At 44.6% G+C, this 27,889-nt stretch overlaps 2 protein-coding genes across 6 annotated transcripts; one reads left to right on the top strand and one right to left on the bottom strand.

Annotated features, from left to right (window-relative positions):
* Window positions 1–142: 142 nt before the first annotated feature.
* M6PR (mannose-6-phosphate receptor, cation dependent) lies at window positions 143–5,573 on the top strand. 2 transcript variants are annotated; one of them, XM_003202616.4, is made up of 7 exons: window positions 146–321; window positions 1,669–1,842; window positions 2,060–2,232; window positions 2,317–2,426; window positions 2,631–2,761; window positions 3,223–3,349; window positions 3,898–5,573. In XM_003202616.4, exons 1-7 carry the CDS (start codon window positions 173–175, stop codon window positions 4,018–4,020), a joined length of 987 nt encoding a protein of 328 aa, XP_003202664.2. In that variant the 5' UTR covers window positions 146–172; the 3' UTR covers window positions 4,021–5,573. The 2 variants fall into 2 exon arrangements, with proteins under 2 accessions (XP_085090903.1, XP_003202664.2); XM_085234777.1 differs by lacking the exon at window positions 1,669–1,842 and having other exon boundaries at window positions 143–321.
* Window positions 4,711–26,976, bottom strand: PHC1 (polyhomeotic homolog 1). 4 transcript variants are annotated; one of them, XM_085234680.1, is made up of 15 exons: window positions 26,844–26,976; window positions 21,442–21,597; window positions 20,085–20,195; window positions 18,773–18,850; window positions 17,865–18,014; window positions 16,765–16,920; window positions 15,152–15,650; window positions 14,033–14,778; window positions 12,688–12,835; window positions 12,367–12,575; window positions 11,679–11,793; window positions 11,028–11,136; window positions 10,211–10,361; window positions 8,201–8,432; window positions 4,711–7,979 (listed from the first exon to the last, which is right to left on the bottom strand). In XM_085234680.1, exons 2-15 carry the CDS (start codon window positions 21,553–21,555, stop codon window positions 7,825–7,827), a joined length of 2,973 nt encoding a protein of 990 aa, XP_085090806.1. In that variant the 5' UTR covers window positions 21,556–21,597; window positions 26,844–26,976; the 3' UTR covers window positions 4,711–7,824. The 4 variants fall into 4 exon arrangements, with proteins under 4 accessions (XP_085090806.1, XP_085090799.1, XP_085090816.1 ...); XM_085234673.1 differs by lacking the exon at window positions 26,844–26,976 and adding an exon at window positions 26,631–26,773; XM_085234690.1 differs by lacking the exons at window positions 16,765–16,920; window positions 26,844–26,976 and adding an exon at window positions 26,631–26,773.
* Window positions 26,977–27,889: the final 913 nt, after the last annotated feature.

Genomic DNA, 27,889 nt, shown 5'->3' with positions numbered 1-27,889 from the left:
GAGGCGGACTCCAGAATAGTTCGACTTATAGGCTGGGGCGGGGTTTGAAAGCCGCTCCTTTCTGTCTCCGCTTCTGATAGGCTGAAGAGCGGCTATAGGCATGCCTATGGCTGAGGTTTTCTTGGGCCGCGCGGCGCATTAGTTTTTGTCATGCTCTTCCTATTTCCGGTTCATGGGGCGGGCGAGGGTAGTGAGGCAGACATGGCCGTCGCTGTGGCCCTTGGGCTCTGCCCCTGCCCGCCGATCACGGCCTGTCCCTGAGCAGCCCCCGCTTCTCCGTCGAGCTGCGGTGCGGGCAGAGAGGACCGTGCGCGGCAGCAGGTGGGTGTGGCGGAAAGCGAGCCCGGCTTTCTACCGCGTACTTAACGCAGTGGGCACGGGGCGGCGGGGACGAGGCGGCGGGGCTGCCCCGGGCTGACTCTGCCCAGCTGTGAGCAGGTGGTTCCGGGCAGCTGCCACTCAGGCCTGGTTCGTCAGCCTGAGCGGTGAGTAGTTGGCAGAAGCCGACAGCAGTGCCGTGCAGTTTCTTCCTCCTGCGTCTGTGCAAAGGAGGCGTTTGCAGAGAGGTTGCCCGAGGAAGTCTGTTCTAGTAGCGAGTTCTTCTTTTGTCTCGTGAGGAGAGAATCACGAGTTCTTGTGTCCTGGGCCTTAGCAGTGTGGTGTACCCAACCTTTGAATGTATCTAGCCTCTCCAAACTCATGTTTATCTCCATGGTGATTACAACTAGCTCAGAAGATGTTGCTTGACAGGATGAGCTGAGGGGCAAAGATGATGTTCCACCAAATAGCCTGTGAGTCTAGCAGAGAGGTACTTACAAAACTGTGGTTTGTTTGTTCTCAGCATCTGGAACTGACATCCTCAGTGGAAGAAGCAAAGGGGAAATCTGTCTCACTGTTATCCTGGTACAGTTGCAGAGTGCTTCACTTGCTATTTTAGCATAAACCTGAAGGCTGAAAGTTCAAGATTTCATGGAATCATTAAGATTGGAAAAGACCACTAAGATCATCCAGTCCAATCATCAACCCATTGCCACCATGCCCACTTGTCTTTATGACTCCCCTTTTCTTGGATTAATCTAGGATGTTTCAATTTCCTTTTTCAGTTGAAAAAGATGAAAACTGTTCCGTGGCATTGCAGCGGAGTACTACTGAATGCTTTCAGATTCTCAGCTGAAGTAGTACTGGAGGATAACGTAATTATTAGGATTAAGGAGCTTGAGCAGACAGAACCTGACAAGTCACAGTGGCTTTTCGCTGCAAGCTCTTTACACAAAAGCTGCAGAGAGACTTGATTAGAGGCCTGTTAAATTATTATTTGCTGACTGGCTTCTTAGTGGGATGTGATAATGAACAGTAGCTTGTGCCTGATACTTACACCAGCATTCAGCCTGCTAGACTCTGTTTTGGCTGAATCAATATTGGTTAACATGCTCAGCAGCAAAACTTTTTATGGTTCTAAGTCAAAATTCATAAAAGAATCCCAAAGAGTCCTGGTTTGTTTTTCAGTACAAGAGATTGTAGTGTCTGTTGAGAATTGAGAGGTGTTCATAGGTTTTTTTACTACTTTTTGTCAAGATTGAGGGAATGGTCAGTAAGTGACTTCATGTAGTTAGTTTTATAGAGGGCTGAGATGGTTAATCCCGTGTGTTCTTTGTGATATGCATCCAGGATGTCATCACATTCCCATATCTCTGCTGTGCTGGTAGTCTTTATGGCCCTTGCTGTTGGTGCGGGGGCTGAACTGCTTACCGAGAAGAGCTGTGATGTGGTTGGTGATGAGAGTACTGAGTCGCAAATGGAAAAGGCCCTGCTGAAGAAACTAGAACCACTGAGTCAAATAAGGTATGGTATAAGCAGTATCAACTTGCTATGGACCTTAGGGCTACACGGTGTTTACACCTAATAGGTCAAGGGGGTGGAAGAATTTAGGGCCAGCTTTAGGGTGCGCTCTGTCATTAGCATGAGCTGTGACCTGACTTTCCTGGTCTTGAGCATCAATTGCTTTGAACTCAGCTCTTTGTAATTCTGTTGTTTGTCTTCTATTCTCTCTCTGCTGCAGATTTAACACAACTGTGGAGATTGGCACGACTGAAAACTATGCCTACCATTTCAGGGTATGCAGAGAGGTCAACAGCAGCTTGCATGATTTTGCTGGCGTAGTACAAATGGATAGGCAGTCTGGAAAGACTACAGTGATAGGAAGAATCAATGAAACCCAGGTCTTCAATGGAAGTAAGACTACCCAATATCTCTCTTATTTCTTATCTAGCTTTTGCCTCCTGGTCTGGATTTGCAGATTTCTTTCTCTCTTCACAGGTGACTGGATCATGCTGATTTATAAAGGAGGTGATTCATATGGTAGGCACTGCAGCGGTGAGAAGAGAAGAGCTGTGATAATGATTTCTTGCAAGCGAGGAATTACAGCGGTGAGTGATAGTATGAGGTAGGAGAGGAACAGGAGGCTGTCAGACAAAGCTTGTTTATAAGCAGAAGGGCCTTGAGGGTGCAGTAATGTTTTCTTACATTCTCTAGTGGGTTTTTCACCTGTACCACTGGCACTAAAACTATCTTCTGGTGAAGTCTAGTATATGCCTGGGTGTATTTTCACATAACTTTTTCTCAAATTGCAGAGTTCATTCAGCATTATTTCAGAAGAGAGGGAAAAGGAGCAGGACTGTTTCTACCTCTTTGAGATGGACAGCAGTGTGGCTTGTCCAGTTGAGGATTCTCACCTCAGCACTGGCTCCATTCTACTAATCACGTGAGTTGTTGGAAGATGTTATACTAGTCTAGATAATTGTATTCAGTCACTGTTAGATGTTACTGTGGCTCCAAGCTTTGTAGACAAATTCTAGGTTAAGGCATGATGCTGCAAAGCTGCTCTATTCCCTTCATAGCTTACAGATCAGTGCAGTTAAACACAGAATGTGTGACTTTCTGGAATTGTACAACAGCTCTTTGCCACAGTTGGAAATTCAGACTATGAGTCTTGACTTCTCATTTTCTGTGTTTGTGCTTTGGAGCTCTACTTCATGCATTTGTCCTGAAAAATTTTCACTAGTAGATCTATATGCTTTTGACCTTTTCTGGTATGGTCTCTCAACTCTTTTCCTAGCTGATGTTCAGCTACTTGCTCCGGTGCCAAACTGGGGCAAGTATAACTGGGTTATAAGAGACTACTTGTATAATTTTGCTGTTCTGATTTTTAATTCTGCCCTCTAGGTTTTCTTCAGTAATCGCAGTCTATATCATTGGTGGGTTTCTCTACCAGCGCCTTATAGTGGGAGCAAAGGGCATGGAGCAGTTCCCTCACTTTGCCTTCTGGCAAGATTTGGGCAATTTGGTGGCGGTGAGTGAAAATCCTTGTATATTCCTAATCTAAGCCCATGTGTTAAGACATAATAAAAAGGCACCTGCATTGTCTTCCAAGACTGTTTCTTGGATAGACTAGCCACAGTGTACCCTGTGGGAAAAGAAGGTATGCTATCTTATTCTAAGTAAGGGGAACACTGTTTTTAATTCCTTGATGCAGCTGGTTCCCTACTGCTCACTGTGATTAAGACTTTTCAGGTAGGAATGTCCAGCTGGGAACTGTGGAATGTTCAGGTCTGATTATGTGAAACCGTTGCTTGATCACCTTAAGTAGTGTTCTTTATTCTCTGAATGTCTGTGTTGTTGCATACTCTTAATCAGTACCACATTCTACTGTGACTTAAGTTTCAGGATAAGCTAGGATATCCCTTTGTGTGTTCCTCTTATCAGCCTGAGTTCTGTGGACTTGCCCTCAGATAGCACTGGGGTGGGCATGTTTCTGTAGAAAAATGGAATATACTTTGCTTTGTATGGCTGCTGATTCCGCATACAGTCTGATTCTAGTGTAACAACTTGTGCTTGTAGGATGGCTGTGACTTTGTCTGCCGATCTAAGCCTCGAAATGTACCAGCTGCATACCGTGGTGTGGGTGATGACCAGCTGGGTGATGAGTCAGAGGAACGGGATGACCACTTGCTACCGATGTGATAGGCTTTCAACACTTCTTTTCTCCCCATCTCCCCCCAGCCAGTTCTTCTCTCTCCTGATTTTTCTTTACATGATACGCTTTGCCTGTCTCTGGTGTGTCAAGTCTCATGGATGCCTCTAGGTGTGAACAGCACTGGTCCCCAATGGCATGCCTCATTACTGTAATGCTGTTCTGTTTTGTTTTGTTTTTTTCTAAAAAATGCAGTAAAGCAGCAAAGCTATGGGGAGCAAGTGCTGAGAGTTGATAAGAAAAGCAATGTGAATGTTCAGCACTGAACAGGAAAGGGAGTTTCTTCATTGAGAGGAAGAAAGGGCTATGAATGGATGCAGAAAGGGAGGTCTCCGTTTAAAAAAACTGAGACTGTAGCAGAGGGATCTTTAGTGTTGTTTTTTTTTTTCCTAGGATTTACAGAATCTGTTAGACACTTTTTTTCCTTTGAATGCATTTTTGGCTTTTCTGGCTCCTGCACTGTTGCACACAGTCTTTGTCAGCATAACCTTCATGAAGAGCTCTATGCTGGACTCACTGGAGTTGGAAGAATCATTAGCACCCCTCTAGTCTTTTTTCTAATGCCAATGTGTTGAAAAGTAGGCACCTGTTTCCTTCAAGAGGAGTAAAGGAATGCATGCCATCCTCTCAGATGGGAGAAAGCAATGCTAAAAAGAACTGAGTTAATTGCTGTTTCACTACTTCTGAATTTGGTCAAAATACTGTCTTCTCCATTACAGAAGAGAAAAAAAAAAAAAAAAAATTGTGGTCCCCTAAATGAAGGGGATGCTTTCTGAATGTGTAAGTGACATCAAGGCAAAATCAGAAAATTGAAGACAGCTATCGCTTGAGTTCTTTAACAAACCTTACTTGAAGCTTTATGCCCACACAGCTCAGTCATGGTCAGAATTGTAATCTCATGCTTCCTGAAGCTTCCTTGTCTGGCAGAATGTTTTCCTGGGAAGCTACTAAAATTTTTATTAAAAAGGGTAGGAACGCTAACGCACACAGAACTGTGTTGAGAGACCCCAGTAGCTGTCCCCTTCAACATGATGTGTACCAGTCTTAAGATACTTGCCCTGTGCAGACGGTACTTGAATACTGCTTGGAGCAAGAGAGAGCCTTCCACTTGGGCACTTGTAAAAAGCAGGTACAGCTGAGTTACAAAACTTAATTGGAACCTTTAGGAACATGGTTCTTTGATTTATAATTGCTTTTTGCTTAAGAGTCTAGCTCCTCCCTCCAGTCTACAGTATGGCAGAATGGGAAGAAAACAGTCTTTGGTCTTGAGGGCTGAATGGTACAGATAAGGTTTGTGGATTTTTATACTGACACAGCAGTATAACCAATGACAGTGGGGCAAAGAGATGACCTTGTTTTCTTGATGGGGGATGACAAACAACGAAAATCAGAGCAGGAATTATGGTCTCAGTCTTTCTCGTAACATGGGAAAAAATGGAGTCATTAATCCAGTTGGTACTGTTTTTCATGGTGGTGTTTAAGGTAATTTGTTTTTTGTACAAAACAACTTTCAAAAATAAAATGACTGAACACCCTGCTGAAACGTTGTGCTGATGTAACTTAACAATTTTCTTTGGTGCTAGATCACCCTTCTTATCCAAGGGTCCTTATTATGCACTATCTTCATACTTCTACCAGGACTCTCTTCTGTTAAGTGTAGGGCCTTGAAAAAGCAGAATATGCACACTTTTCAAAGTTCAGGCATGTACAAAGGAGAAAAGTTCCCTATATTCTTCTGTAAGAATGAAAATCAAAGTTGTTGCTTCTCAAAGGTCTGACTGAGAGGAAGTCAGGTTCAGACAGTTTAAAAAGTGGCCAGACCTTTAAAACCTGAACAATTTTTATTAGGAACACTGAACATAACATGAAGAAGTGAAACCTTTAAATGTGACTGAAGTTAATCTAGGCCTCAAAAGCAGCAAATACTGCCTGCCTACCCTGCCAAAAGCTAAAGTAAACAAGTTTTGCCATACCCAGCCTGCTCATAAAATAGTTTAAAGGCTGCCCTCTTTTGCCATTAGAGGTGCTCACCTCTGCCTTTTTTTGTCCCCTCAACTTTCATTGGACTGAACAGTGTTTTCAAAGTGCAAAAACTGGTGGCTTCCTTTCAGTCTATTTTGATTCAAGAAGACTTAGAATCCTTCTCTCACAAGAATGAAGATGTCATAAAAATAAATTCAGACTCAACACTTCAGTTAGAACTGTAAAGCTGATACTACACTTCAGCATCTCCTAAGCACTTCCCCTCTTCTTATGAGGTGGGTCAATACAGAGACTGTTACAGGGATCTCTGATGGTTTCTTACTTACGCCATTAAGCCTCCACCCATGCCACAACACTCCTGCAATAGTAGGTGCCTTCCACATAGAACAGTCTAATATATTACTCAAATATGCATGTGAAACTTCTGAAAATAAAAAAGCTGAGACAAATGGCCTAGTAAAAAGTCTTGCTTTCAGGTATTTGGCTGTAGGGAACACTCACCTCTTCATACTTTGTATAATTTCTTCCAGAGTTTGGTTTTTGTTTTCATTTTGCTTTTTTAAAAGTGAAGGTGCTTCTGGAAGAGAACTGCACACTTTCATCTTTGGCAAACTGCTAAAAAACTTCAGAACTTGGTCTTTACAAAACCTGTGAGAGCTGAGTGGCAGGGGATTAGCCTCTAAACGTAACTGTACCCCTTAGGAAGAAATTGTATTAAAAAAATCAAAAATCAATTCTTGGAGTGTTTTGGTTTTTTTTTTTTTTTTTTTTTTTTTTTATATATATATACTGGGGAAGAGAAGTATTTGTTTTACAACATCAATTTAAAAAAGTCTGAGGCAGGTGATACAATCCTACCAGCTTAAACTTTGTCTTGTAAGCTCTCCTGAGGATAATGAAAACAGACAAAAATAATACAAACTGATAAAAGAACAGAAAACAAACAACAAAAAATGCGAACCAAAATTCCAAGTTTTTTTTTTTTTTTATATGAAGAGCCTTGGCACTTCTGGAGACTGCTTTGGATCTGTAAATTATACCCTATCACACTGATGACACCTAGTGGTGAAGGGTTTTCTAATGTAAGACAACCCCTCCTCCCACTTAGATTTTCCCATCACCTTGTCATAAGTACTCACGATAAATCCTCTTCTGCTTCAAAAACGGGCATCTGGAGCAAATAGCTGCCAAAATACCTAGTCTTCAATCTGCATCTTTACCGGAGACAGTAAAGCTAAGGTAAGGTAGCTCCTAATGCCATGGGCCTTTGAGTTTGATATGTGTGCTGGAATGGCTATTAAACACAGTTCAAAAAATACCTAGGCTATAACAGAAGCAGCCCCTTTTGCTTTAGTTTTTGTATACCCACCTCTGCCACTTGGACCTTTTTAAATACTCCAAACACAGCAGCTCCCAAAACCATGCAGGGCAGGAATTTCCTGTACCTCAGGTTCCAGCATAACCAAGATCCAGCAAACCTGCTTCAGCAAAAAGGGGCAAGGGCACTTCCCCTTTATAAGGCTGCTAAAACAGAAGGAGGTCTCCTTCTCAATGTAGTATATGGGAGAGGCATATTCAAAGATGGAAGGAAGTTTCAAAGGCCCCAGGTGGGAATTTTCCTCCCTTGTTATAGCACCATTCAAAGATCAAAACATGGGCTTGTGCATGGCAGTTTCAGGCAGTTAAATTCCTTTTCATTCTTGAATGCAGGACCACGTGGGATTGTCCCATTCCTTGTCCCAGCAGAATGTTTTAAAGCAGGCAGCTGCTCTGGGGTCAGAGCAAAATTGAAACTGCTGGCTTCAGAGCTGTTAGGTTTCCTTGAGGACATTGATCTTGGCACATATCTTGAGAGCAGGTCCTAGCTTGATGTTCATAGCGCTCATGAGGTGTTCCTCCTTCAAAAGCAACAGGGCCTGGCCATCTATTTCCTGTGACCGAAACTCTTCAGCAATCTCCTGGCATCCTGTGAAAGGAAGGAAACAGCACTAAGAAACAGTCATGGACAGTCCCAGTTCCCCTTCTCACTTGCAGAGGAGTACAACTCATCCATTTGCGTGACCTACTCCAGAAACATGTACAGTTTGAAAGCATGAGGTATCACTCTCAAAAATTTCCAAAAAGAGAGTCAACAAATTTCCCCATGCTATTGGATCACAGAACTGCAGGAATGGACCATAGATTCACCTTGCAATGATGCAATGAACTCATACACTTCCTCCACGCTCCAACGACTGGGATTGCTGGACAGGAATACAGGGTTGATGCCATGTAGATCTGGGGTAGGTGGGGCCATACTAGAGTTTGCCAGGTCTCTGTCTCCATGGCCAGACCTTACTGACAGAGGTCCTGGAGATGTAGGGGACAAGGCCTCATCGTAGCTAGAGTTATCAGAACCTCGACTTGAATCCTCCTGGCCCTATAAGCCCACAAAAAAGAAAGAACGTAAGGTTTTTGTTTGTTTTTTTGCTGTTTTTGTTTTGTTTTAATGAAGAACAAATACATTCACAGTTACTAACTGTAAAAGTCAGACACTAGGAACAGCAGCAGTTTTCCCAGACTGTGACAGCTGTTTCAGGCTGTTGGTCCAGGGGCAGCTGCCACAAGAGCTCAATGCCACAAAAGGGAGACGACTCTAAATTCCCTTCCTTTTCCTCCCTGTCCTCCCACAGTCCATTCCTCTTCCTCATGACAGCTCTGAATAATAGAATTATAAAATGACCTGGGTTGAAAAAGATCTCAAAGATCATCTAGTTTCAAACCCCCTTGCTATGTGCAGGGCTGCTAACCACTAGACCAGGCTGCCCAGAGCCACATCCAGTCTAGCCTTGAATGCCTTCAGGAATGGGGCATCCACAACCTCCTTGTGCAACTATTCCAGTGTGACACCCCCCTCTGAGTGAAAAACTTCTTCCTAATATTTAACCTAAATATCCCCTCTCTTAGTTTAAAACCATTCCCTCTTGTCCTATCACTATCCTTGTAAACCGTCATATGCCCTCCTGTTTATACGCTCCCTTCAAATATTGGAAGGCCACAATGAAGTCTCGCTGGAACCTTCTCTTCTCCAAGCTAAACAGTCCCACTTCCCTCAACCTCTCCTCATAGCAGAGGTGCTCCAGCCCTCTGATCATCTTGGTGGTCCTCCTCTGGACTCATTCCAAGAGCTCCACATCCTTCCTGTACTAGGGGCTCCAGGCCTGGATGCAGTACTGCAGATGGAGCCTCACAAGAGCCAAGTAGAGGGGAACAATCACCTCCCTCCTCCTGCTGGCCACTCCTCTTTTAATGCAGCCCAGAACACAGTTGGCCTTTCAGGCTGCAAGCGTACACTGCTGGCTCATGTCCAGCTTTTCATCCAACAGGACTCTCAAGTCCTTCTCCATAGGGCTGCTCTCAAGGAGTTCTTCCTCCAGTCTGTATAAATACTTGGGACTGTCCTGGCCCAAGTGCAGCACCCTGCACTTAGCCTTATTGAACCTCATTAGGTTTTCATGGGCACACTTCTCCAGCCTGTCCAGGTCCCTCTGGATGGCTTCCCTTCTCTCCAACGTATAGACTGCACTGTTCAGCTTGGTGTCATCTGCAAACTTGCTGAGGGTGCACTCGATGTCATCATCTATGTCATTGATGAAGATGTTGAAGAGCACTGGTCCCAAGACCAACCCCTGAGGAACGCTGCTTGTGACTGGCCTCCACTCTGACATAGAACGATTGATTGCAACCCTTTGGCTGCAACCAGCCAACCAATTCTTAATCCACTGAACAGTCCATCCTTCAAATCCATATCTCTCCGATTTAGAGAGAAGGATGTGGTGAGGGACCATGTCAAAGGCTTTGCATAAGTCCAGGAAGATCATTCAACCCTTCTATAATCTGATTCAAATCATTTCTCTGAAAGAAAGCTAATCATTTAGGAAAAGCAGATCAGCCTGTCAGCTGATCACACTCACTCAGATATCTGTGACATATGTTGGAGTAAATACAGAATAAACAGAAGTACAAATGTGAATCTACTTTTTGCAGCTGATGAGCAAGCAATTGAAGTAACTTACAGTGCCCCATGTAACAGCTGTGTCAAAACATCCACTTGGCACTTAATGTACCACTACATACATTATGAGAACCCAGTGCCCCTAGCAGCAGCAACTTTTACAATGGCTGCTCTGACAGAAGCAGACAGGACTATGGCCTTACCCTGTGACGCTTTCCCTGGATCTTTGTTCGAGTAATTTCAGAGCTGCTGCGCCGTGATCCCCGTCGGCGCACTCGAGCATAGTTAGCTTCCTGGAGTTCTTTCATCTTCTTTCTCTGCAGCCGAAACTGATGGCTGCAGCTGACATTGTACCTCAAATAAGTAGAAGCAGAGCAGCAATTAGGAAACAGCAATTAACTAAATTACCGCTTCTCCTTCCTCTAGATGGGGATGAAACTCATCTTTACCAACAAATTCTGTTCTTCCTTCTAAGAATTCTTCCTAGAAGAAACCAGTCCAGACCTCTGACAAAAGCAATATTTGTATACTGAAGTCTTGCTCTAACATCTGAAAGGTCAATTAAGTCATTCCCTTAATGGAAAAGAAAACCCATAACAAGTACTCTGCTACTGATAGGAAGCAGCAATGACTATGTAACGTCTTCCCAGGTTTTTCTCCCAGTGCTCCCTTGTCTTTGTCTAGTATCACTACAGCAGACAGCTACCAGTATGCATTAATTTAGTCAGCCAAATGTACATTCAACTGAATAGAGGTTCTCTGGAGCCCAAGAACTTCCCCCTTCCCATCTGATTTTCTGAGCAAGTAAAAAATCCTGTTTATACTCAACACCACATATGCCTCCTAGAAGCACTCACAAGTCATAAACACGTCCAGTCCTAAAGGATCTGTGTGGTCAGTGCATCCCATGAAGGGAGAATCAGATGTACTTAAATACTACACACTACCTGGAAAAAGGGCAAATGCTCAATTCCAGAGAATGTATACTCACAAGAAAAGGAAGTGATGTCTTGCTATTACCTTTTAGCGCAGGTCATGGAACAAAACCTTTTGGAGCCACGGAACTGGGTAGCTGGGGCATACTTCCCACAGTATTCACACTTCAGCAAGTTTGCCTTCTTATCAAGCTCTAGTGAGACACAGAGATGCACACCATTTGATTATTTGAACTGAAACAAATTACATATAAAGATTCCTCATTCTGCTGCTCTTCTCAGAGCAGATTCCAAGCACTCTTTTGAAACTACAAAGCAATTAGCTTGGGGAGAGGCAGAAGCTCTACTAATTAGGACCCCAAGATATTGAACAGAGTTGTGCACTTCTCCTTGTCAGTATCTTTTCACTTAGCAAGAAACAACATATCCCTCATACCCTATAAGGCTGCACAAGAGTCTCCACCACTGCACTCTCTACTGTGTCCAAATATCCTTTACAGCCTTAAGTGATTACAGTTCAGATTCTGCTTACTACTAATATGTGCTAGATTGTATTAAAAACAAGTAATATTTTCCAGCACTTGAGAAAAAGAGACCTTGGGTCTGTAGCTTGAGTCTCTAAAGAGTTAGCAGAAGGGCAGGAAGAAAGACAAGTCCATACTATATAAAGTAAATAATGAAGTATTAGAAGAAATTTTCAGTACCACTACCTATGTGTTCTGGTGCTGAAACTCACCCATAGAAGTACTGTTCCCTCCTGGAGAATTGCTGGACAGGTTTTCACCCTGGCCAGAAGGAGCCCCTCCCTGCAAAGGTTTCTCAGTTTCTTTTAGCAGCTGAGAACAACCCACCTGGGCAGGAAGAGAAAGCATTGGGCCCATCAATAAAGGAGTCTGTGTCCTCCACCCCCTTTCAAGGCATAAATCCCTCACACCTTATGACTCAAAAGAATCCCTCTGCCTACTAGTGAAGGAGATACTGAACAGTTATTACTCCTTCCTGACTAACAGATTTGGCAGTTCTTTCAACAAATTCTGTCTTCCTTGAATATCCTATCCATGTGACTTATTGCCCCTCATTTGCTTAAACTTGCTGCTTGTTCAAAATGCAATGCAGTACATCCTTCCATCACTAAAATTCAGGCAGAAGAACCTTCTTATGATTCCCAAAGAATTTACTGCTTTGGGAACTACTGGAGAAGACAGTTCCCATCACTCTTATGTTACTCTCTCCAATCTGTTCTCTAATAACAACTCTTGATACCTAGCTTCATGCATGAAAACAGCTTCCTTCGCCTTCCTCCGTGTTTCAAGCTAAGAAAGGTGACTTGGAACATGGGGAAATGAAGTCTGTTCATCTGTTGAAAGATGGACGCCTGTCATCCTTCCAAGAGATGTCTTTCCCTTGCAGCAGTAAATTCTTACCGGAAAGGGCTCTGCTCCTTCCTGGATGACAAAGCCCTCTATTATGTGCGTGAGGATCTGGGGCTTAACAATGGCTTGTGGAGGTTTGGAGTCTCCCATCTGACGTGACACCATTGCCAGGTTTGCAGTGGGAACAGAGGTGGAGGTGACTGATGCTCCTTCACTTGAGGTGGCATTTGGGGTTGCAGTAGCAGCAGGATCAGATTTATCTGGAATGTTAACAGCCCAAAAGTCAGTGTTACTATTTCTCAATCTACTTTACATGGAATGTGAGATCAGATTATTAGTACACATAAAATGGAGCTCTCCTTTGTACCTCACCTCCAAGGCCATTCTTTTCCTCCACATTTTTGGGGCTATCTGTCACAGGAGAGGACCTGGCAGGCGTTAGTGCAGTGACACTGGCTGATACCTCCTTCTCCTCCTCTGACTCTGCCTTGCGCTTTATTGCTAAGCTCTGAGACTTGCCCTACATGAACAAAGTAGAACACATAAGGAAAGAGAAAAATCACAAAGCAGAAAACAACACAGATTAAAGGCAATGCAACGATAGACCCTGGTCCATCGTACTTATCTCTAGTCTGGTTCCAACCCTGGAAATGCCTCCTGCTCCCTCAGAGTATGTATCTTTATTTAGGAGTGTTTGTCTAGAACAAAGCCAAACTTTCAAAAGACTGTCAGCAGAAGCCAAACTTCAAAAGACTCACTGTCAGACTACTGCGATTAAGATCTAGAATCCTAGTCGGTATATTGATACATTCATATAGTACCAAGACGCTGTGAGAACATCGAGGTATTATTCCAGTAAGAAATAAATGGAATGGCAGTCACTCAGAAGTTTCCAAATAAGCTTTTGTCTACATCAGATCATATCCAATGAAAATCTGTCAAAAACAGTTGGGGAAACACGTTGGATGACAGCAGAATCGTCCCCCCAATTCTAAAAATCAGACAAATCCAGTGGTAACTTCCTGAAGAAGCAGTCAGAGTTTAGAAACAAACTGGCACATTCTGTCCCTGACTATACAAGTGAAGTCCCACTAAAAATACAGTCACAGCAACCAGCTGAGGGTATCTGAAACTGAGTTGATGTACCAAGGAGTTAGTCAGGTAGGTCCTAGTTGGACAATTCAGAGCAGCATGAGAGAGGCCTGTGGAACAGGAGCCATCTTTGTTTACCTCTGCATAGCCTGTTGCTATGGAATCCTCTGAGGCCTAGAGCCAGCTCTACCAGCGTGGCTGAGACCACACATCAAGGTTTCTCTGACCTGGAGATATCCACACCTAGTAGGGAGAGGGAAGTTCAGTCTTCATGGCCCACACAGCCGCCTTCTCTCTCCTGAGAGAAACAATGAAGAGGCCAATTGTTGTTAAATAGGATATTTAGTATGTAATGTGGACACCTACCCTGCCAGTGAGGGTCCGAGTCTCCCCCATTTGTTTCAAGCAAGTCTTTGAATGAATGATCATGTGAAAGAGAAATGCTTCTGCTCAGTAACCCCAAGAGCTGGACTGGAATTTGCCTTTTTGTAAGGTAAAGTCTCCATACATATTTCCTAATTCAAACTTCTTATTCCTCCCATCCCACTGACCAAGAGCTAGAATACAATTAGCGTCCTTGGACTGAACAAAGAGAATCCATATGGTATTCTCTCTCTTGACTTACTGGCAACTGGAGAGACTGCATGTAGAATGCTGTTGGCATCTGAGCCACAACTGGAGAGGAGGTAGGATTCTTCACCATGTGGGTTGTACCTTGAACTTGTGCCAAATTCACCCCTGTAGTGAGAGGAGGAGCTTCCTGTGAGGATACTGGAGCTGAAGAAGGTGGGGAAGGAGCATGGGCTTGGGAAACAGATTGGACAACAGCTGGCATTCCCCGGGAAGTCGGTACTGCTGCAGCAATCTGAGCTATACCCAGTGCTTGGGCTTGGCCTGAGCCCTGCTGCCGAGTACCCACCACCTGCACAGGGATGTGTGGTGGAGGCTGCTGTGCTGCTGACATTTTGGCAGGCCCAAGCTGAGGTGGTTTGATGGTGACCATAGACTTTGACTGAATTGGAACAGGTGACTTGGTGGCTGGCTGGCTAGGACTGTCATGCTGGAGTTGAACAGACTGTGGCTGGGACTGTAACATAGGTTGCACCACAAGGGTCTGAGTCTGCTGCTGATTTTGAGGTGGAGCCTGCTGCTGTGGAGGTTGAGCTGGCTGCTGTTGGGTCAGAGATGATGATTGTTGCTGTTGCTGGGCCAGCTGGAGATGGGTGGCTGTGTGGAGGAGCTGGGACTGGCGGTGCTGGAACTGCTGCTGGTGATGAATGGCAATCTGCTGCTGGATTACCACCTGCTTTTGCAGGTGGATCTGCTGCTGCTGCTGGATCAGTGAATGTGGCTGAATCTGTGTATATGTAGCTATATACAAACACAGAGCCAAACAAGAAGAGAAAACAAAGGTTACCAATAGCACAGCTGGGAACAAGAAAAAGCAATTAGCCACTGTACTAGTCTGATTCAGTAAAACCACTCCAAAATGACAGCTTATTGGTCGAAGACTGTGGGGACTGAATGGACTGAAATCAACTTCTGTTATTAATAGAGCAGGATAATCCCAGGAGAACAGCCTGTTGGATGGACATAGATCTCAGCAATTTTTTGCACACAAGGATAATCAGTGGGAGCACTGAAGCTGGAAGGTATGATGGGGAACCTCTCACTGCTGGACTTTCAAATGGCGTTCCCCCAAAAACCCAGGTAATTCAAAGAGAAGGAAGAGAGCACCGCTTACCTGAGCTAATCAATGTCTGGCTGGGTGCTGGTGTAGCTGTCCTGGTAAGATTCATGCCCACAGTCTGCTGTCCACCACTGTCCGTTTCACCCTTCTTTGTGGCTGCATTCTCTGACTCTGTTTGGCTTCCCTGGCTGACAGTCACTGCCTGAGCAGCTGCTACTGGTAATGGCTGAACCACTCCTGTTCCTTTCCGTTGGCAGCTGCCAGTGGCACCTGCAGATACTGTCTGGCTCAGTGCTGTAGAATTCTGGCTCCCACTGTTTGCAACCACGCCCCCAGAGACACCATTACTGCCTGCTGCCCCTTGGCTCAAGTTGAGAGACTGCCCCATGCTGCCAGAAGAGGCTGGAGCCACTGCCACAGTCTGGCCTGTACTTGTGGCCTGTGGTAGGCCTGAAGCCTGGGAGTTTCCTGGCAGAGCTGCCTTCTGGGCAGATCCTTGGAGCTGGGCATTAGTGGCTGAGGTCTGTTGGCTCCTCACAGCCAAGTTCTGAACCTAGAAACACATACAAAATACAGTCCGTTTGTTTTATGCACGTTACTTACTAAAAGTCTAAGAACAGTAGAGAACAAGAGAATGCATAGGCAATAAACTCTACTGGGATGCAGGCTGATTTGATGCTTTAAGTCTCACATGCCGAGCTGGCCTACACTGCAGGATAAAGCTCAGCTGCAACTATTCCCAGAAAACATATAAACCTGAACTCCCTTTTGCTCCATCTCTGATGGAAGTTAAAGATCTCGTGGCACTTTCTGAACACCACGTAAGAACATCACCATTCTCTCTGAGGCATGCAACAGCCTTCAGAACTGTCTCTCCCTTGCATTGCTAGGATCCACTTTCACATGGTTGTTAAAAGTGCTAATACTCCTTTAAAGACCAGTAATTCCTTTTCAACTTCTGCACCGCTTGCCTCTTTTCCTATGCAGGGCTTTCCACTTATGATGCCTGCAGCTATTCTGCAGCCTTTCTCTATTTCCTCTGTATTTGGGCATTGCCATCTTCTATATTTACTCCTCCTCCACATGCAGCGTTATCTTCAAGTCTGATCGGGGCTAACTTGGCCAGAAAAAGTGGTTCAGAGAAGACAAATACGAAGTTACTGGAAATCCCAAGCATGACTGGGATAGGACCAGGAAAATGGGAAGCCACAGCAACCTGTAGAAACATTTGCAGGTGAATGTAGGAGCTAAGATCTTGTGGCCTGTTCAGTCTTAGGCATTTTTACAACAAATCAACTGGCCAAAGGAATACTACTGCTAGCAAAGACTCTTCTTGCGAAGTGAATGTCCAACTGAAAAAAGTGGACATAGATCTCAGCAATTTTTTGCACACAAGGATGATCAAGCAACTGTGAAGATGTGATTCAGGTTATGTCTCATCTCAGAAATTTTAAGATGAAATGAATCCTGTTTCTGGAGGCAAAAAGCAAACACTGAGAAATGATGGCAAGAGAACATGTCTTACCTGCACTATTTACAGGGACACAGAATGGGGATAAAACAAAGCCAACCTTCTTTATAAGCATTGGTGGCTGGAGCAAAGGACCAGAGAGCAGGTGGCAGAGTGCAGGGGAAGGGAAGGACTCTAGGAAGGAGGTGTCACTGACCTGGTCTGTGTCTGCATGGACCCCAGGAGACTGGGTGGGTGGTACCTCCTGCTGGACAGCAGCCACGGCCCCATTAGGCATCAGGATGAGTTGGGAAGCAAGAGGGACATTGCGGCCCAAGGTCCGGTTTACCTGCAACAGGTTTCCCAGCTGCGGCTGTTGGGGGAAGGGTCAGGTGATATGAAATGAAAGGAACGGAGGAGAATACAGAAAGAAAGACAGTGAACCACAAGTAGATTAGAGAGCAACAAAGGGCTGCAATGTTGCGCTTGGAAAAAATCCCAGCATTCCCTGCAACGTAACAGTAAATATAACCCTCAAGAATAGGAAACTGGAAGCAATTTCCTTATGGAGACAAACAATCTGCTATTAAAAAAAGGGCCTGAGTCAATTCCCATAGACTGTCCAGGACTAGCTAAAAGACTTGCATATAATTTAATTCTAAGGCGTATATTATCTGGGACTGGTTGACCAGCAGAGATAAAAGACATATCCAAGATTAGGGGTACTTGAAAAGGAGATTACAATCTTTATCTAATGCCAACAAAAACAAAAAATATATTTTTCAAGTAAGTAACCAAACCTGAGATTGATAATAGTGAAGTCTAATGTTTTTTATATAGCAGCACTTCAAACTGATTAAAAAGATGATTTGTTCATATTGAATTATGTTCCTAGATGTGCTTGAATCTTGGCTTGTGTCCCTGTGTGGTGTGGCTGAAGGGAGTAATTTACTATCTATCTGTTCCAAAAATGAACAAGTAGTTTTATTTTTGTGAGCTGTAGTCAAGTCTAGCAAACGTATTTCACACTTGTACTCTAGTGAGAAGTGCCATGGGATCTTTAACATCTACGCAGAGCAGAGACAAATATGGTTCTTAAGTATCTCAGTACACAATACAAAATTCATCTTAAATTGAGCCCAGAGTCAAACTGTGACAAGACCTTCCCCATCTGAATTCAGAACATAACACTCTCAAATTTTGAGTTAGTCAAATCTGGAGTTAGTCCAGAAGTGTTGGTAGCTCCAAAAACTGAAACAAGAGTGTCTAGGAAGTGCGGTTTATAGACAGGACAAGTTGTGTGTACATATCTCTTACCCGGAGATACATCTGGGCCTGCGACTGGTTGAGAGGTGGTGAAGTGGTGTTCCCAAGGAGCACAGACTGCGTCAGAGTTGTGGCAGTGGGAGAACTCACACTCTGTGAACGACTGATCAGCTGAGCAGCTGATGTGGTGGCTAGGTTGATCTTAAAACAGAGAAAAGTCCCAAATCATACAGGAAGAGATGGGGGCAAAAGAAATAAGAACAAATCCACTTACTGGGGCGTAGAAGAAACATTTCACAGATTCTCCCTGTATCATGCAGGGGACCAAGAAGAAAGAAATTCTTGCCTTAATGGGTTATGCAATCTAAATTAGCCAAAGCCCTGGATGCTGAACTCATGTGTAAGCTAAGCCCAAGTATCTCTGATAGTTTGTAACTTCAGTAAGAGATCTAAAAATACATTTTCCCAGCCTCTCAAGTAAAGGAAAAATAAAATCAAACCAGCAAAAAGAAAGTAATCTACCTTACCAACTCACCTACTCCCTGAACAAATTGCATCTTTCCAATATGCACTACAAAATCATACTTCCACTCATTCAGTGAGCTCTGCCAAAGAAAAGAATATTCCCTTCCAAGCTGCTCAAAACTCTTCCTTCTAAGAAGTCCTGATACTCTTCTAAACCATGACAACATATCCCCAAAGCCTCAGGAAAAAGAGATCAGTGACTACCTTTCCAGCTAAGAGGCCTCTCCCACTCAGAAACCTTCTCTGGGCTCCTCAACCCCCACCAATTATGACAGCACCCCAAGTCCTCAAAGTTGTCTGTATCTTGTGGACTCCCAGCATTCTTAGAAGCTGTGTTTCCCTGGCTGACTGCCTTCCTAAAAGACAAAGAGGAGAAAGAACAAGGGCAGAGGAGAGTAGGGGGCAGAGAAAGGCTTTGATATGTGATAACTTACAGAGGCCTGGGTGGTGGTAGTCTGTTGTGGGGTGCTGGTGTTTGGAGAGCTGGCCTGTCTACTAGCTGCAATAGTAGCCTGTAAGAAAGATTGACAGAGAAAAGAGTACTTGAAAGAAAGGTCCAAATATTCGGTTTTGTATAAACACCGAGTCTCATCATCAGCATCTTCTCCCATTTTCAAGAACTGGAGCACAGTTGAACTAGTACAAATCCCTGCCATGCTCAACAAATCAAGTGCAACAACTCAGCAAGGCACCTCCTTTTCACCAAACCAGTTCAGTCCTGTACAATACAGGCAGTGGAAATAAACACTGAAAGTGCATGACCTCCATTCCTCCACAATTAAGTACATACCTTGTTGTTGCCTCAGTTTGTCACTACATGCTGCAACTCTGATGATGCTCCAGTCCACTGTTAACACCCAGATAGTCCCTGCCAATATTAGCAATTTGCTGGGCTAGTCATACAAGTTGTTAACAATACAATGGTAGCATTGCAAGTAACAAATTTCAAATTGAAGCACATCTGGTTAATGGAGGAAGGTAAATACTGTTAAATGTTTTTTTCCTTTCCTATGTGATCCCACAGCAAGTATACTATATGTGTCTAGTTGGTTTTACAGAAAAGTTCAGTATGATACTTGCAAGAGGATTCTATTCACTCCATGCTATAGAACTGAAGGTAAGGATTTGAAAACAATTAAATCTTCGACTAACAGCCAAGAAGCAAAGCTACTGACAGGGACAGAACTGTACTGTCACATCACATTTAATTTATCTTCAACTGACAATAAAGTCTGACAGGTGAGCAAAGTTGCTAAATAAAAAAAAGCATCATACATCATCTCAATAAGCAAAGCTCAATTAAGGAAACACCCTTACTAATGGATAAGATCCTTCTTGCTAGTAAAGAAAACTAGTAAAGAAAACAGAATAGTTTCAAGATAGAAAATTCAGAGGATTTCACATTAAATTTCACATACACAAAACCAGAGTTATTCTTAGAGAAATAACCATCCACAGTTCACTTTAAGATTGTTTTAAAACATTCCCTGGTGATTTAACCACCTATCTTTTATTTCAAGGAGGTGGAATGGCAAGTCACATGCCTCCAAAGTGCAAGTTCTCATTTGGCGATGTGAATTTTTGTCTTCCCCTGAAAAGCAAACAAAACTTTTCATCAACCCTCACAGTTTACTAGCTGTTTGTATTAACCCCAAACAACCTGTTCAGGGTATCGCAGATAAGGACCTCAGTGTACAAGCAGAGAATCTCCACATCTTCCTCAGAGAATGATCCAGTGCAACTCACCTGCTGGACAGCAGCCAAGCTGTGAAGCTGGGCACTGTTAAGCTGTTGCTGGAGCATAAATTGATGAAAGTACTGGGCTGCATTGGGCTGTCTCTGGAGTGCCTGAAGGGCCTGAAGAAAGAGTAAAACCCAATTATGAAAAATAGTGTGTCCTTGAAACATGATTAGAGAGATAAATGAAGAAATAAGTAACAGCTTTGAGACAATCTCTAGTCCCCATGAGAAAAGCAAGGCCACCACATTGGAACATCAAAATAAGTATTAAAGCTACAAAATTGATAAAAGACTGAATCACAGGCATATTCTAAGATAGCAAAAAGCACACTCGCATAATTTTAATAAACTCCAGGAATCTGGCAGTGTTCATGGTTCAGTAGGCAGACAAGTGTTCCAGTACAGCATGAATATATAGGATAAAGCGTGCATGTCCAACCCATGGGCAGTCAGCAACGCAGCCCACGCTGCGCTACAAAAGCAGTGTCCCCACAGAGTAGTCCCAGACACGCACTCATCACTTAGCAATGGCTAAACACTATTAACAGTGTCAACTGAAGCTGAGATGTGGGGAGAGCAGTGCTGTGCAGTGCTGACTCAAGTGATGGCAAATAATTGTATGCTGCTGCCTGACATGGAAGTGTGTATGAAGAAATGGTGCGGAACTGAATTCCTCACTTTGGAAAAAAATGCACCCACTGACTTTCACCAATGCCTGCTGAACAATTATGGAGACCAAACAGTGGATGTTAGCACAGTGAGGTGGTGGGTGGCGTGTTTCAGCAGCAGTGACAGTGGGTCCCTTCAGCTGAAGAACATTTTTTTTTATGAGTGCAGCATGCAGGCTCACATCATCACTGGCAAAAAACACATAGCTATTAGTAGTGATTACACTGAAAAATAGTGTTTTGTAGCTGAGAATTTATTCCATCAAACAGTATTATTGTGCTTTTTGTATCTGTTGTTGTTTCCATGGAAATAAATAGGAGGCATTACTTTCGAAGCAACTTATGCATATGTGGCCCAATACAAATCCCATTCATTCAGTGTGTCCGAGGCAAGCCAAAAGGTTGGACACTCATGTGGTAAAGTCTGTATAGAGGAAATGATGTGACAAACTGAGCAACCTGCTCTAGAATAATGGAGCTAAAATGAGTCTATTGGATCACAGTAGATTAAATCTAAGAGGCTAGAGGAGTAACTTATATAAGAATGAAGTCAGGCCTAGCACAAAAAATCCTAAATCCAGAAACAAGACACCCCTTCAAGGTCCCACCCTGACACGACGACTCAGGTACATACAAAAGGGCTCACCACCCTTTCACTGATGTACATTTATTCCTAGCACATAGTAGCACCTCACCTGAACAGCCTGCCGCTCATACAGAGACATCTGTGATATCTGAGGACGGGTGCTTCCCCCAGAGCTGGAGCTCCCACTGGTGGAGCCAGAGTTCTGCTCACTCTCGGTCTCCATGGTGACAGAATCCCAAGAGCTTGGCTGAGATTGACTCCGGCTCTAAATTGAGAGAATTAGGGACAATGTCAGGTTAAAGAGCCAAACTGTACTGTCCTGTGTTACACAGTCTTTTTACTTGAATATACCAGGCTTCTTCCACAGCTTTGATACATCACAAAGGTAAAGGGATGCCAGAGGCTGAAATGACCCAGAAATTATGCTCACAGCTTATATCTTTCATTACCAGTCTGAAATGTAATACACACATTCTCATATTTTTATTGACATGCTGCATTTGGAAGCTGCAGCATACTGAATTCTTAAAGGTAGCAGAGTAAAGTAGCAGCTGCAGGTAATTCAGAAACAATTTGGTTACAGACCCCATTACTTCTACCTCAAGACTAGAAAACTGAGGAAAATCAACAGTGTTTCTAGTCTGCCACTGCAGTTTTGCAACTTCTTATCACCTCTTACTCTAGATTCACAAGAGGTAGGATTATCCCACAACTTTGCTGCCTTACAGATAATTTCTTCTCCCAGTTTAGCCCCCTCAATTGTTTCCTTCTTTTCTGAATACATGCATTTCCAGCTACTCATTGTTCTTGACAGATCATAACTCAAATATTAGTTTGGAAGCTGGTATCTGGGGTGGTGAGTTGCTTTAAGTATGGATGAAGCCACAAGCAGAGTAGATGAAGGGATCACTAGCCATGCTTATGAGATGAAAACTGCTGAAGGAGTCTGTATGGGGCTGCTGAATCACAGCCTGAACCTCTGAACCTGAGGCAAGCAATGAGTCAGCCATGGTGAAGGCAATTCACCTGTTCTGCAGAAAGGGATGGAGCCTGGCTCCACCTCTCCTAGACCCATTTAAGAGCTCACCACCAGAGGGGAAGGATCTCTTCTGGAGAGATGTAAGCCCATGTGAGCCCAGGTTATGGGTGAGTGTACCTATTGTTTCTGTTTCCTGCTTTGGTGTAATAATGTCATAGCCAAGCTCTCTGTTATACCTTAACATCTGTATATTTGTTAATTGTACACTGCTATACCATAACATTGGTATATTCATTAATTGTACAGAGTCATGCAGAGACAGATATTCCAGCAGCAGAAAGATGAGTTGCAGTGGCCTGCAGGACTGAGAAAAGCCTAAAGATGGCATTCATCAGCCAAGAGGAAGAGAAGTGAGACTGAAAAAAAAGTACTTAGCAGAAAAATAATAAATGGAGATGATTGCAGGGTTTTCTTGTATCAAGAAACAGACACTATATAGGAAGATGGGAGAGGTGGGGGAGCATTAAAGTCAGAAAAAGGAAGACAAAAATGATAAACTGGGAACAGAATTCTTGGAAAAAAAAATCTTTTAGAAGGATATCATTTGCATAAGATTATCAAAAACTTTTCTTTTTTTTTAGTCTCTGTATTACTGACTAAACCACCAGCTGGCTCCCCAGCAGCCTACCTCTGAGACCTCCATATAAGACCCCTAGGCTTCCAGGATCCCACAGCACCAGCACAGCCCCTGGTGTCTGTACCTCTTTAAAACCAAACATTTCAAGCTTTTTAGCATTCATCAAACTCAACTTTTTCCAGGTCAGTAAGCAAAGCATAAAACGAGGTGAAATAATATTCTCCATCAGTTTTTAAATTCCAGAATGGTGTTAAGAGCAGCAGATATCTTTAAAGCAAAACAATAGCACTGATAGTACTGAGAATGACTGACAGAATCAGGGGAACTGCTGCTCCAGACCAGTTCCTTGAAATCTATAAAGTTCTCTAATTGACCAGCATGTAGATGTTGCTTCAATCCTGTGCAGAGGTGAAGATACCTCTGCCCTCAAGTACTGCCTAGGTGTCTCCCTGCTAATCCAACACTAGCATCCTGTATTTGCTTCAGCAATAAACTGACAACCAACTCAACCATGCAGCCACTCTCTTCTCAGCTGAAACACTCTCCTAGTTGGCCAATACTGTCCTCATCCACAACTCTGTAACAGATAGAAACAGTTGGTCAATAAGCCTACCTAGAAGATAAAAGCTCTGTAGGAGACAACTGAAAAGAGAGTAACTGAGGAGAGAGAGAATACAGACATTTTCAGAAGACTGTGGGACAAAGAAGTAGTATATAGAATAGGACAAATATGCCAACCAAATGAAACCGCACACACTATGGCGCAGCTAAAAGTACCACAGAATGGCTTGGCTTGAAAGGGACCTTACCTTATAGATCATTTAGTTCCAATCTCCCACTCCCCTTCTGCTGTGGCCTTGGTTGCTAACCACTAGATCAGGCTGTGAGTGGCTCGCAACTCTGCCCACAGCAAGAGCGTTGGAACTAGGTGATTTTTGAAGTCCCTTCCAACCTAGGCCATTCTATTGATAGATAAGGTTGCCCATTGCCCCATCCAACCTGGCTCTGAACCTTCAGAGATGGGGCACCCACAACTTCTCTGAACAATCTGTTGCAGTGCCTCACCACCCTCTGAATAAAAAAAATTTCTCCTAACATCTAATCAAAGTCTCCCCTGCTTTAGTTTAAAGTTATTCTCCCTTGTCCTATCACTATTTGACTGTGCAAAAAGTTGCTCCCCTTCCTGCTTATAAGCTTTTCTCAAGAAATGGAAGGCCACAATGAGGTCTCCCCAGAGCCTTCTCTTCTCAAGACTGAACAAGCCCAACACCCTCAAGCCTTTCTTCATGAGAGAGGTGCACAAGCCTGGGTATCACCTTTGTGGCCCTCTTCTGGACATACCCCAACTGCTCTGCATCTTTCTTGTGCTGGAGGCCCCAGGCCTGGATGCATTACTGCAGGTAGGGCCTCACATGGGCAGAGCAAACTGGCACAATCGCCCTCCTTATCCTGCTGGCCACCCTCTTTCAGTGCACATCAGGATACAGTTGGCCTTCCAGGCTGCAAGCACACACTTCTGGCTCATGTCCAATTTTTCATTCATCAGGACCACCAAGTCCTTCTCCATAGGAGACACTGTTCTCTTGCCGACTCAATCTGCCCTCACAGATTCCTCCCAGCATTCACTTCACTTCTGATGCTCATTAGATCTTCCCATCAGTTGACACAACTTTGAAGAAAAAAACACTTTAAACATAAGCTTTGGCTAGATCAGTGAGTTGAAGTAGCTCAGTTGTGACCCTACAGCCGTCAATCACGTGTGAAAGAGGGTAACTAAATAAGATGTTGGTTCAGCCTAGCTGTAGCACATGGCCTTACTCTAGCTGCATTAGAAAGAGAAACCTAGCTTCAAACCTGGTTCTTCATTCCATCAGCTCATGTTCCCTCATATACAGACAGCATCATCAATCTGTAAGATTGCACAGATTTTTGAGATTCACACTGATCTAGATCTACGAATAATCAAGACCTGGCAGAAGGAGAATCCTCCTGAAACACTAGTACTTCTGGAAAGACAGGCATCAAAAAACTCTATAGGCAAAAGGCCTTTGGAGACATGACTAGAGAAGAATGCTCTCCCTTTGCAGAAGGGAGGTAAGAATTTAACGAACAGGATTAGCCAACAAAACCCTTTCCAAACACAAAAATGAAGAGGTAAGATCCACTTCCAACAGGCAAGTACATCTAAGGAGGAAGCTCCATGTTAGTGTAAATCCAATTCAGAGACAGGCTATTTCCACACAAAATAGCCCAGACTTCACCCTCTCTTCCCTCTCCACACACATCTTCCAGGCACATTCCTCTTTATTTTATGTCAGTCTAGTGGTCACTGAGCTATTAGATGACTCAACTATCTGTTCCATGAGATTAATAATCTACCAAAAATTATTAAATGATACTCCAGTCATGCAAACCATTATACAAGCATAACTGATAGATCCCAAGAAAAATAAAAAATAAAAAAATAAAAAATAAAGGCAGTAAAAATGTGGCCTCACTGAAAATTAACCTTGAAACAACAGCTAGATAGCTAAATTATATCACACCTTGTACAGAACTGCACCCTGAAAGGCAGACAAGGAAGAATACAAAGACCTATTAACACCATGACAAGCACGACAACACAGCAGAGAGGAAGGTGAAAGAAAGGCACAGAACTAGTTTATAGAACGAGGCAAGCAAACATGAGAACACGAGCCAGCCTAGAGTCTAACCTGCACTGCTGATAACAGCACACAAGACAGAGGTGGCCTGTCTACAGGTCCCTGGCCCTTCTCAAGTGCAGCAGATTAGAGCAAGCATCTACTCTAGCCACTGAACACGACATGGGATTTAGAAAAATTTTACTTGCTTTCCCCATCCTGGCACACAAGTGTTACTTGCAGAATATCTTCTGATCTTATAATTGGTTTTGTAGCCTCATCCTTGGGAGACTAAGTTAACCAACAAGATTTGTGCAGATTTGACCAGAAGATATGGACAGAACAGCCAACTATCCAGACATCCGTCCTCACCCTGTTACCATCGTTTTCTGCAGCACGTTCTGTGAACTATTCAGGCAGACAGAGGAAACCGTAGCGACCCGTAACTTGGTTTCCAGATGTTCCGGCAACAGCGGGTGCGACACTAAAGCACTGAGCGCCTCGCCCCGCAGCCCACTCGCTCAGTTCCCCACCAAGGCTGAGTGGGGCACGAGCGCGGCCATAGTCCCCGCGTGGCTCACAGCCCAGGGAGCGAAGTTCGGCGAGTGCGAGTTGCATCCAACAGAGAGTGGGCTGAGCGCCCAATACAGAGCGCCCTTGCGCTGCCTGCAGACACTTCATTGCAACATACAGATAAAATACAACACAGCCTCGCCGGCACTGAAGATGAGAGAGAGGGAAGGAAAGCGAGGGAGGGAAGGATAGAGGAACCCGCTGCAGGATGCTGGCGGGCGAGGACAGGGGACGAGGCGGGACCGCGACCCCATCCGTGTGAAGCTGGAGGCGCGAAGCTCGGCGAGGCCGGCAGCTGCCGGGCAGGCGGGAACGCCGCTGAGAGACGAAGTTACCGCCGATCACCGCTCCCGTTGCTCGGCGTAGGACAGACAATGGCCGCTCCGCGGGCGCTGTCAACTTGCGGCGCATCCTCGCCGGCCCCGAGGAATAAGCCGCGGCCGCCCGGGCCCCGGGCCCAGCCTCACCTGCAGCCGCCGCTCCCGCAGCAGCGGTGCTGCTCCCGCCCGGCGTTAGCCCCGCGCCACCCCTTGAGGGCCCGGCGCCACCGAAGTCCCACGCCGCCGCCGCCGCCTGACACGCCCCCGTGCACGGGCAGCCAGGCCGGGCCGGGCCGGGCCGGGCCGAGCGGGGCGGGGCACGAGTGCCGTTGTTCAGGGAGGGCGGGACGGGGGCGTTACCTCGAGGCGGCTCCAGGCAGCCGCGGCCAAGCCCGTCCCGGCCGTGCAGCCTCGGCGCACTGCGCGGCCGTTGTGGGTTGGCGGAGCAGAACGGCAGGGCGCGCTCCCACCACGCCTGTCCCGCCTTTTTTTTTTTTTTTTTTTTTTTTTTTTTTTTTTTTTTTTTTGTAATGTTGGCCTCCGGGGCACCCAAGCACTCGTCACTTCCTCCCTTGAGGCACTTCCGGGCACATGATCCCTTCCCGAGCGCCGCTTTCTGTTGCCCGGGCGACGGCAGCTGCAGCCTGGTGGCGGCGTTTGAGAACCTTGTACGAGAGCTGTCTTTCCGGCAGCGCTCGCCTGTGGTTCTCGCCTCTACGCCCCGTCAGGCCAGAGCAATCAGAGCGGGTGAGAGGCACGCGTCGATGTCCTGTATCCTCTACCAGCGCTGGGAAGAGAACCAATGGACCGATAGCTCTAGCTTTATAACCACCAGAACTGAGCTTTGCAGGGCAGGCACAGCACTCAGCTTAAAGAGCATGCTCTCTGCTGAGAAAGTTTGCAATCAGCTCTTCTGGAGAATGGTTAACCTTACTAAACCCCAGCAATTTTATGTAGGTAAGATATTTATCTTGATACCTAGGAAAACATTGATGAATGAGCATTATGCAGCAGAAAGAACTGTGCCCGGCGAATTGAAGATATCGATGCAAAAAGATTTAACAGCAAAAGCTTTATTACGGCTAAGCAGGTATTCTTACTGACAGTGCTGGTTACATGGAGGTGCTCCTCCACCATGCATAGCTTACACAAAAGATCTTCAGTTTATACACATAACTGGTGTTATGTATGCAGAAATTTTCCAAGAGATTTATTACATATGCAGAAGTTTCTAGGAGTTGTTACATTTTTTTGTTACAAGTTTTCCCAGAAGTATGTTGCATATTCAGTGACTGATTCTAAGCTGTACCTCCTATTTCCTTGCTACAAAGACTCAGCAGAGCTTCCTTATTTCCTTGGTTCAGAGGCAGGGTTCTTTCTGTTATTTAAACAAAGTGCAGAGGAGG

Source organism: Meleagris gallopavo, chromosome 1, assembly GCF_905368555.1.
Source record: "Meleagris gallopavo chromosome 1, MGAL_WU_HG_1.1, whole genome shotgun sequence".
NCBI classification, from domain to species: Eukaryota; Metazoa; Chordata; class Aves; order Galliformes; family Phasianidae; genus Meleagris; species Meleagris gallopavo.
The sequence above is the reverse complement of the archived record's forward strand: the minus strand, read 5'-3'. Positions and strand labels throughout refer to the sequence as shown.

Excerpts from the sequence above, each read along its gene's own strand:
- M6PR (XM_003202616.4), top strand. The coding sequence starts at position 173 with ATGGGGCGGGCGAGGGTAGTGAGGCAGACATGGCCGTCGCTGTGGCCC. Across the intron at positions 322-1,668 it reads AGGACCGTGCGCGGCAGCAG|GATGTCATCACATTCCCATA; the intron begins GTGGGTGTGGCG and ends ATATGCATCCAG. Across the intron at positions 1,843-2,059 it reads GAACCACTGAGTCAAATAAG|ATTTAACACAACTGTGGAGA; the intron begins GTATGGTATAAG and ends TCTCTGCTGCAG.
- PHC1 (XM_085234680.1), bottom strand. The coding sequence starts at position 21,555 with ATGGAGACCGAGAGTGAGCAGAACTCTGGCTCCACCAGTGGGAGCTCC. Across the intron at positions 14,779-15,151 it reads CCAGACATTGATTAGCTCAG|CTACATATACACAGATTCAG; the intron begins GTAAGCGGTGCT and ends GTTTGTATATAG. Across the intron at positions 11,137-11,678 it reads AGGGAACAGTACTTCTATGG|AGCTTGATAAGAAGGCAAAC; the intron begins GTGAGTTTCAGC and ends GTGTCTCACTAG.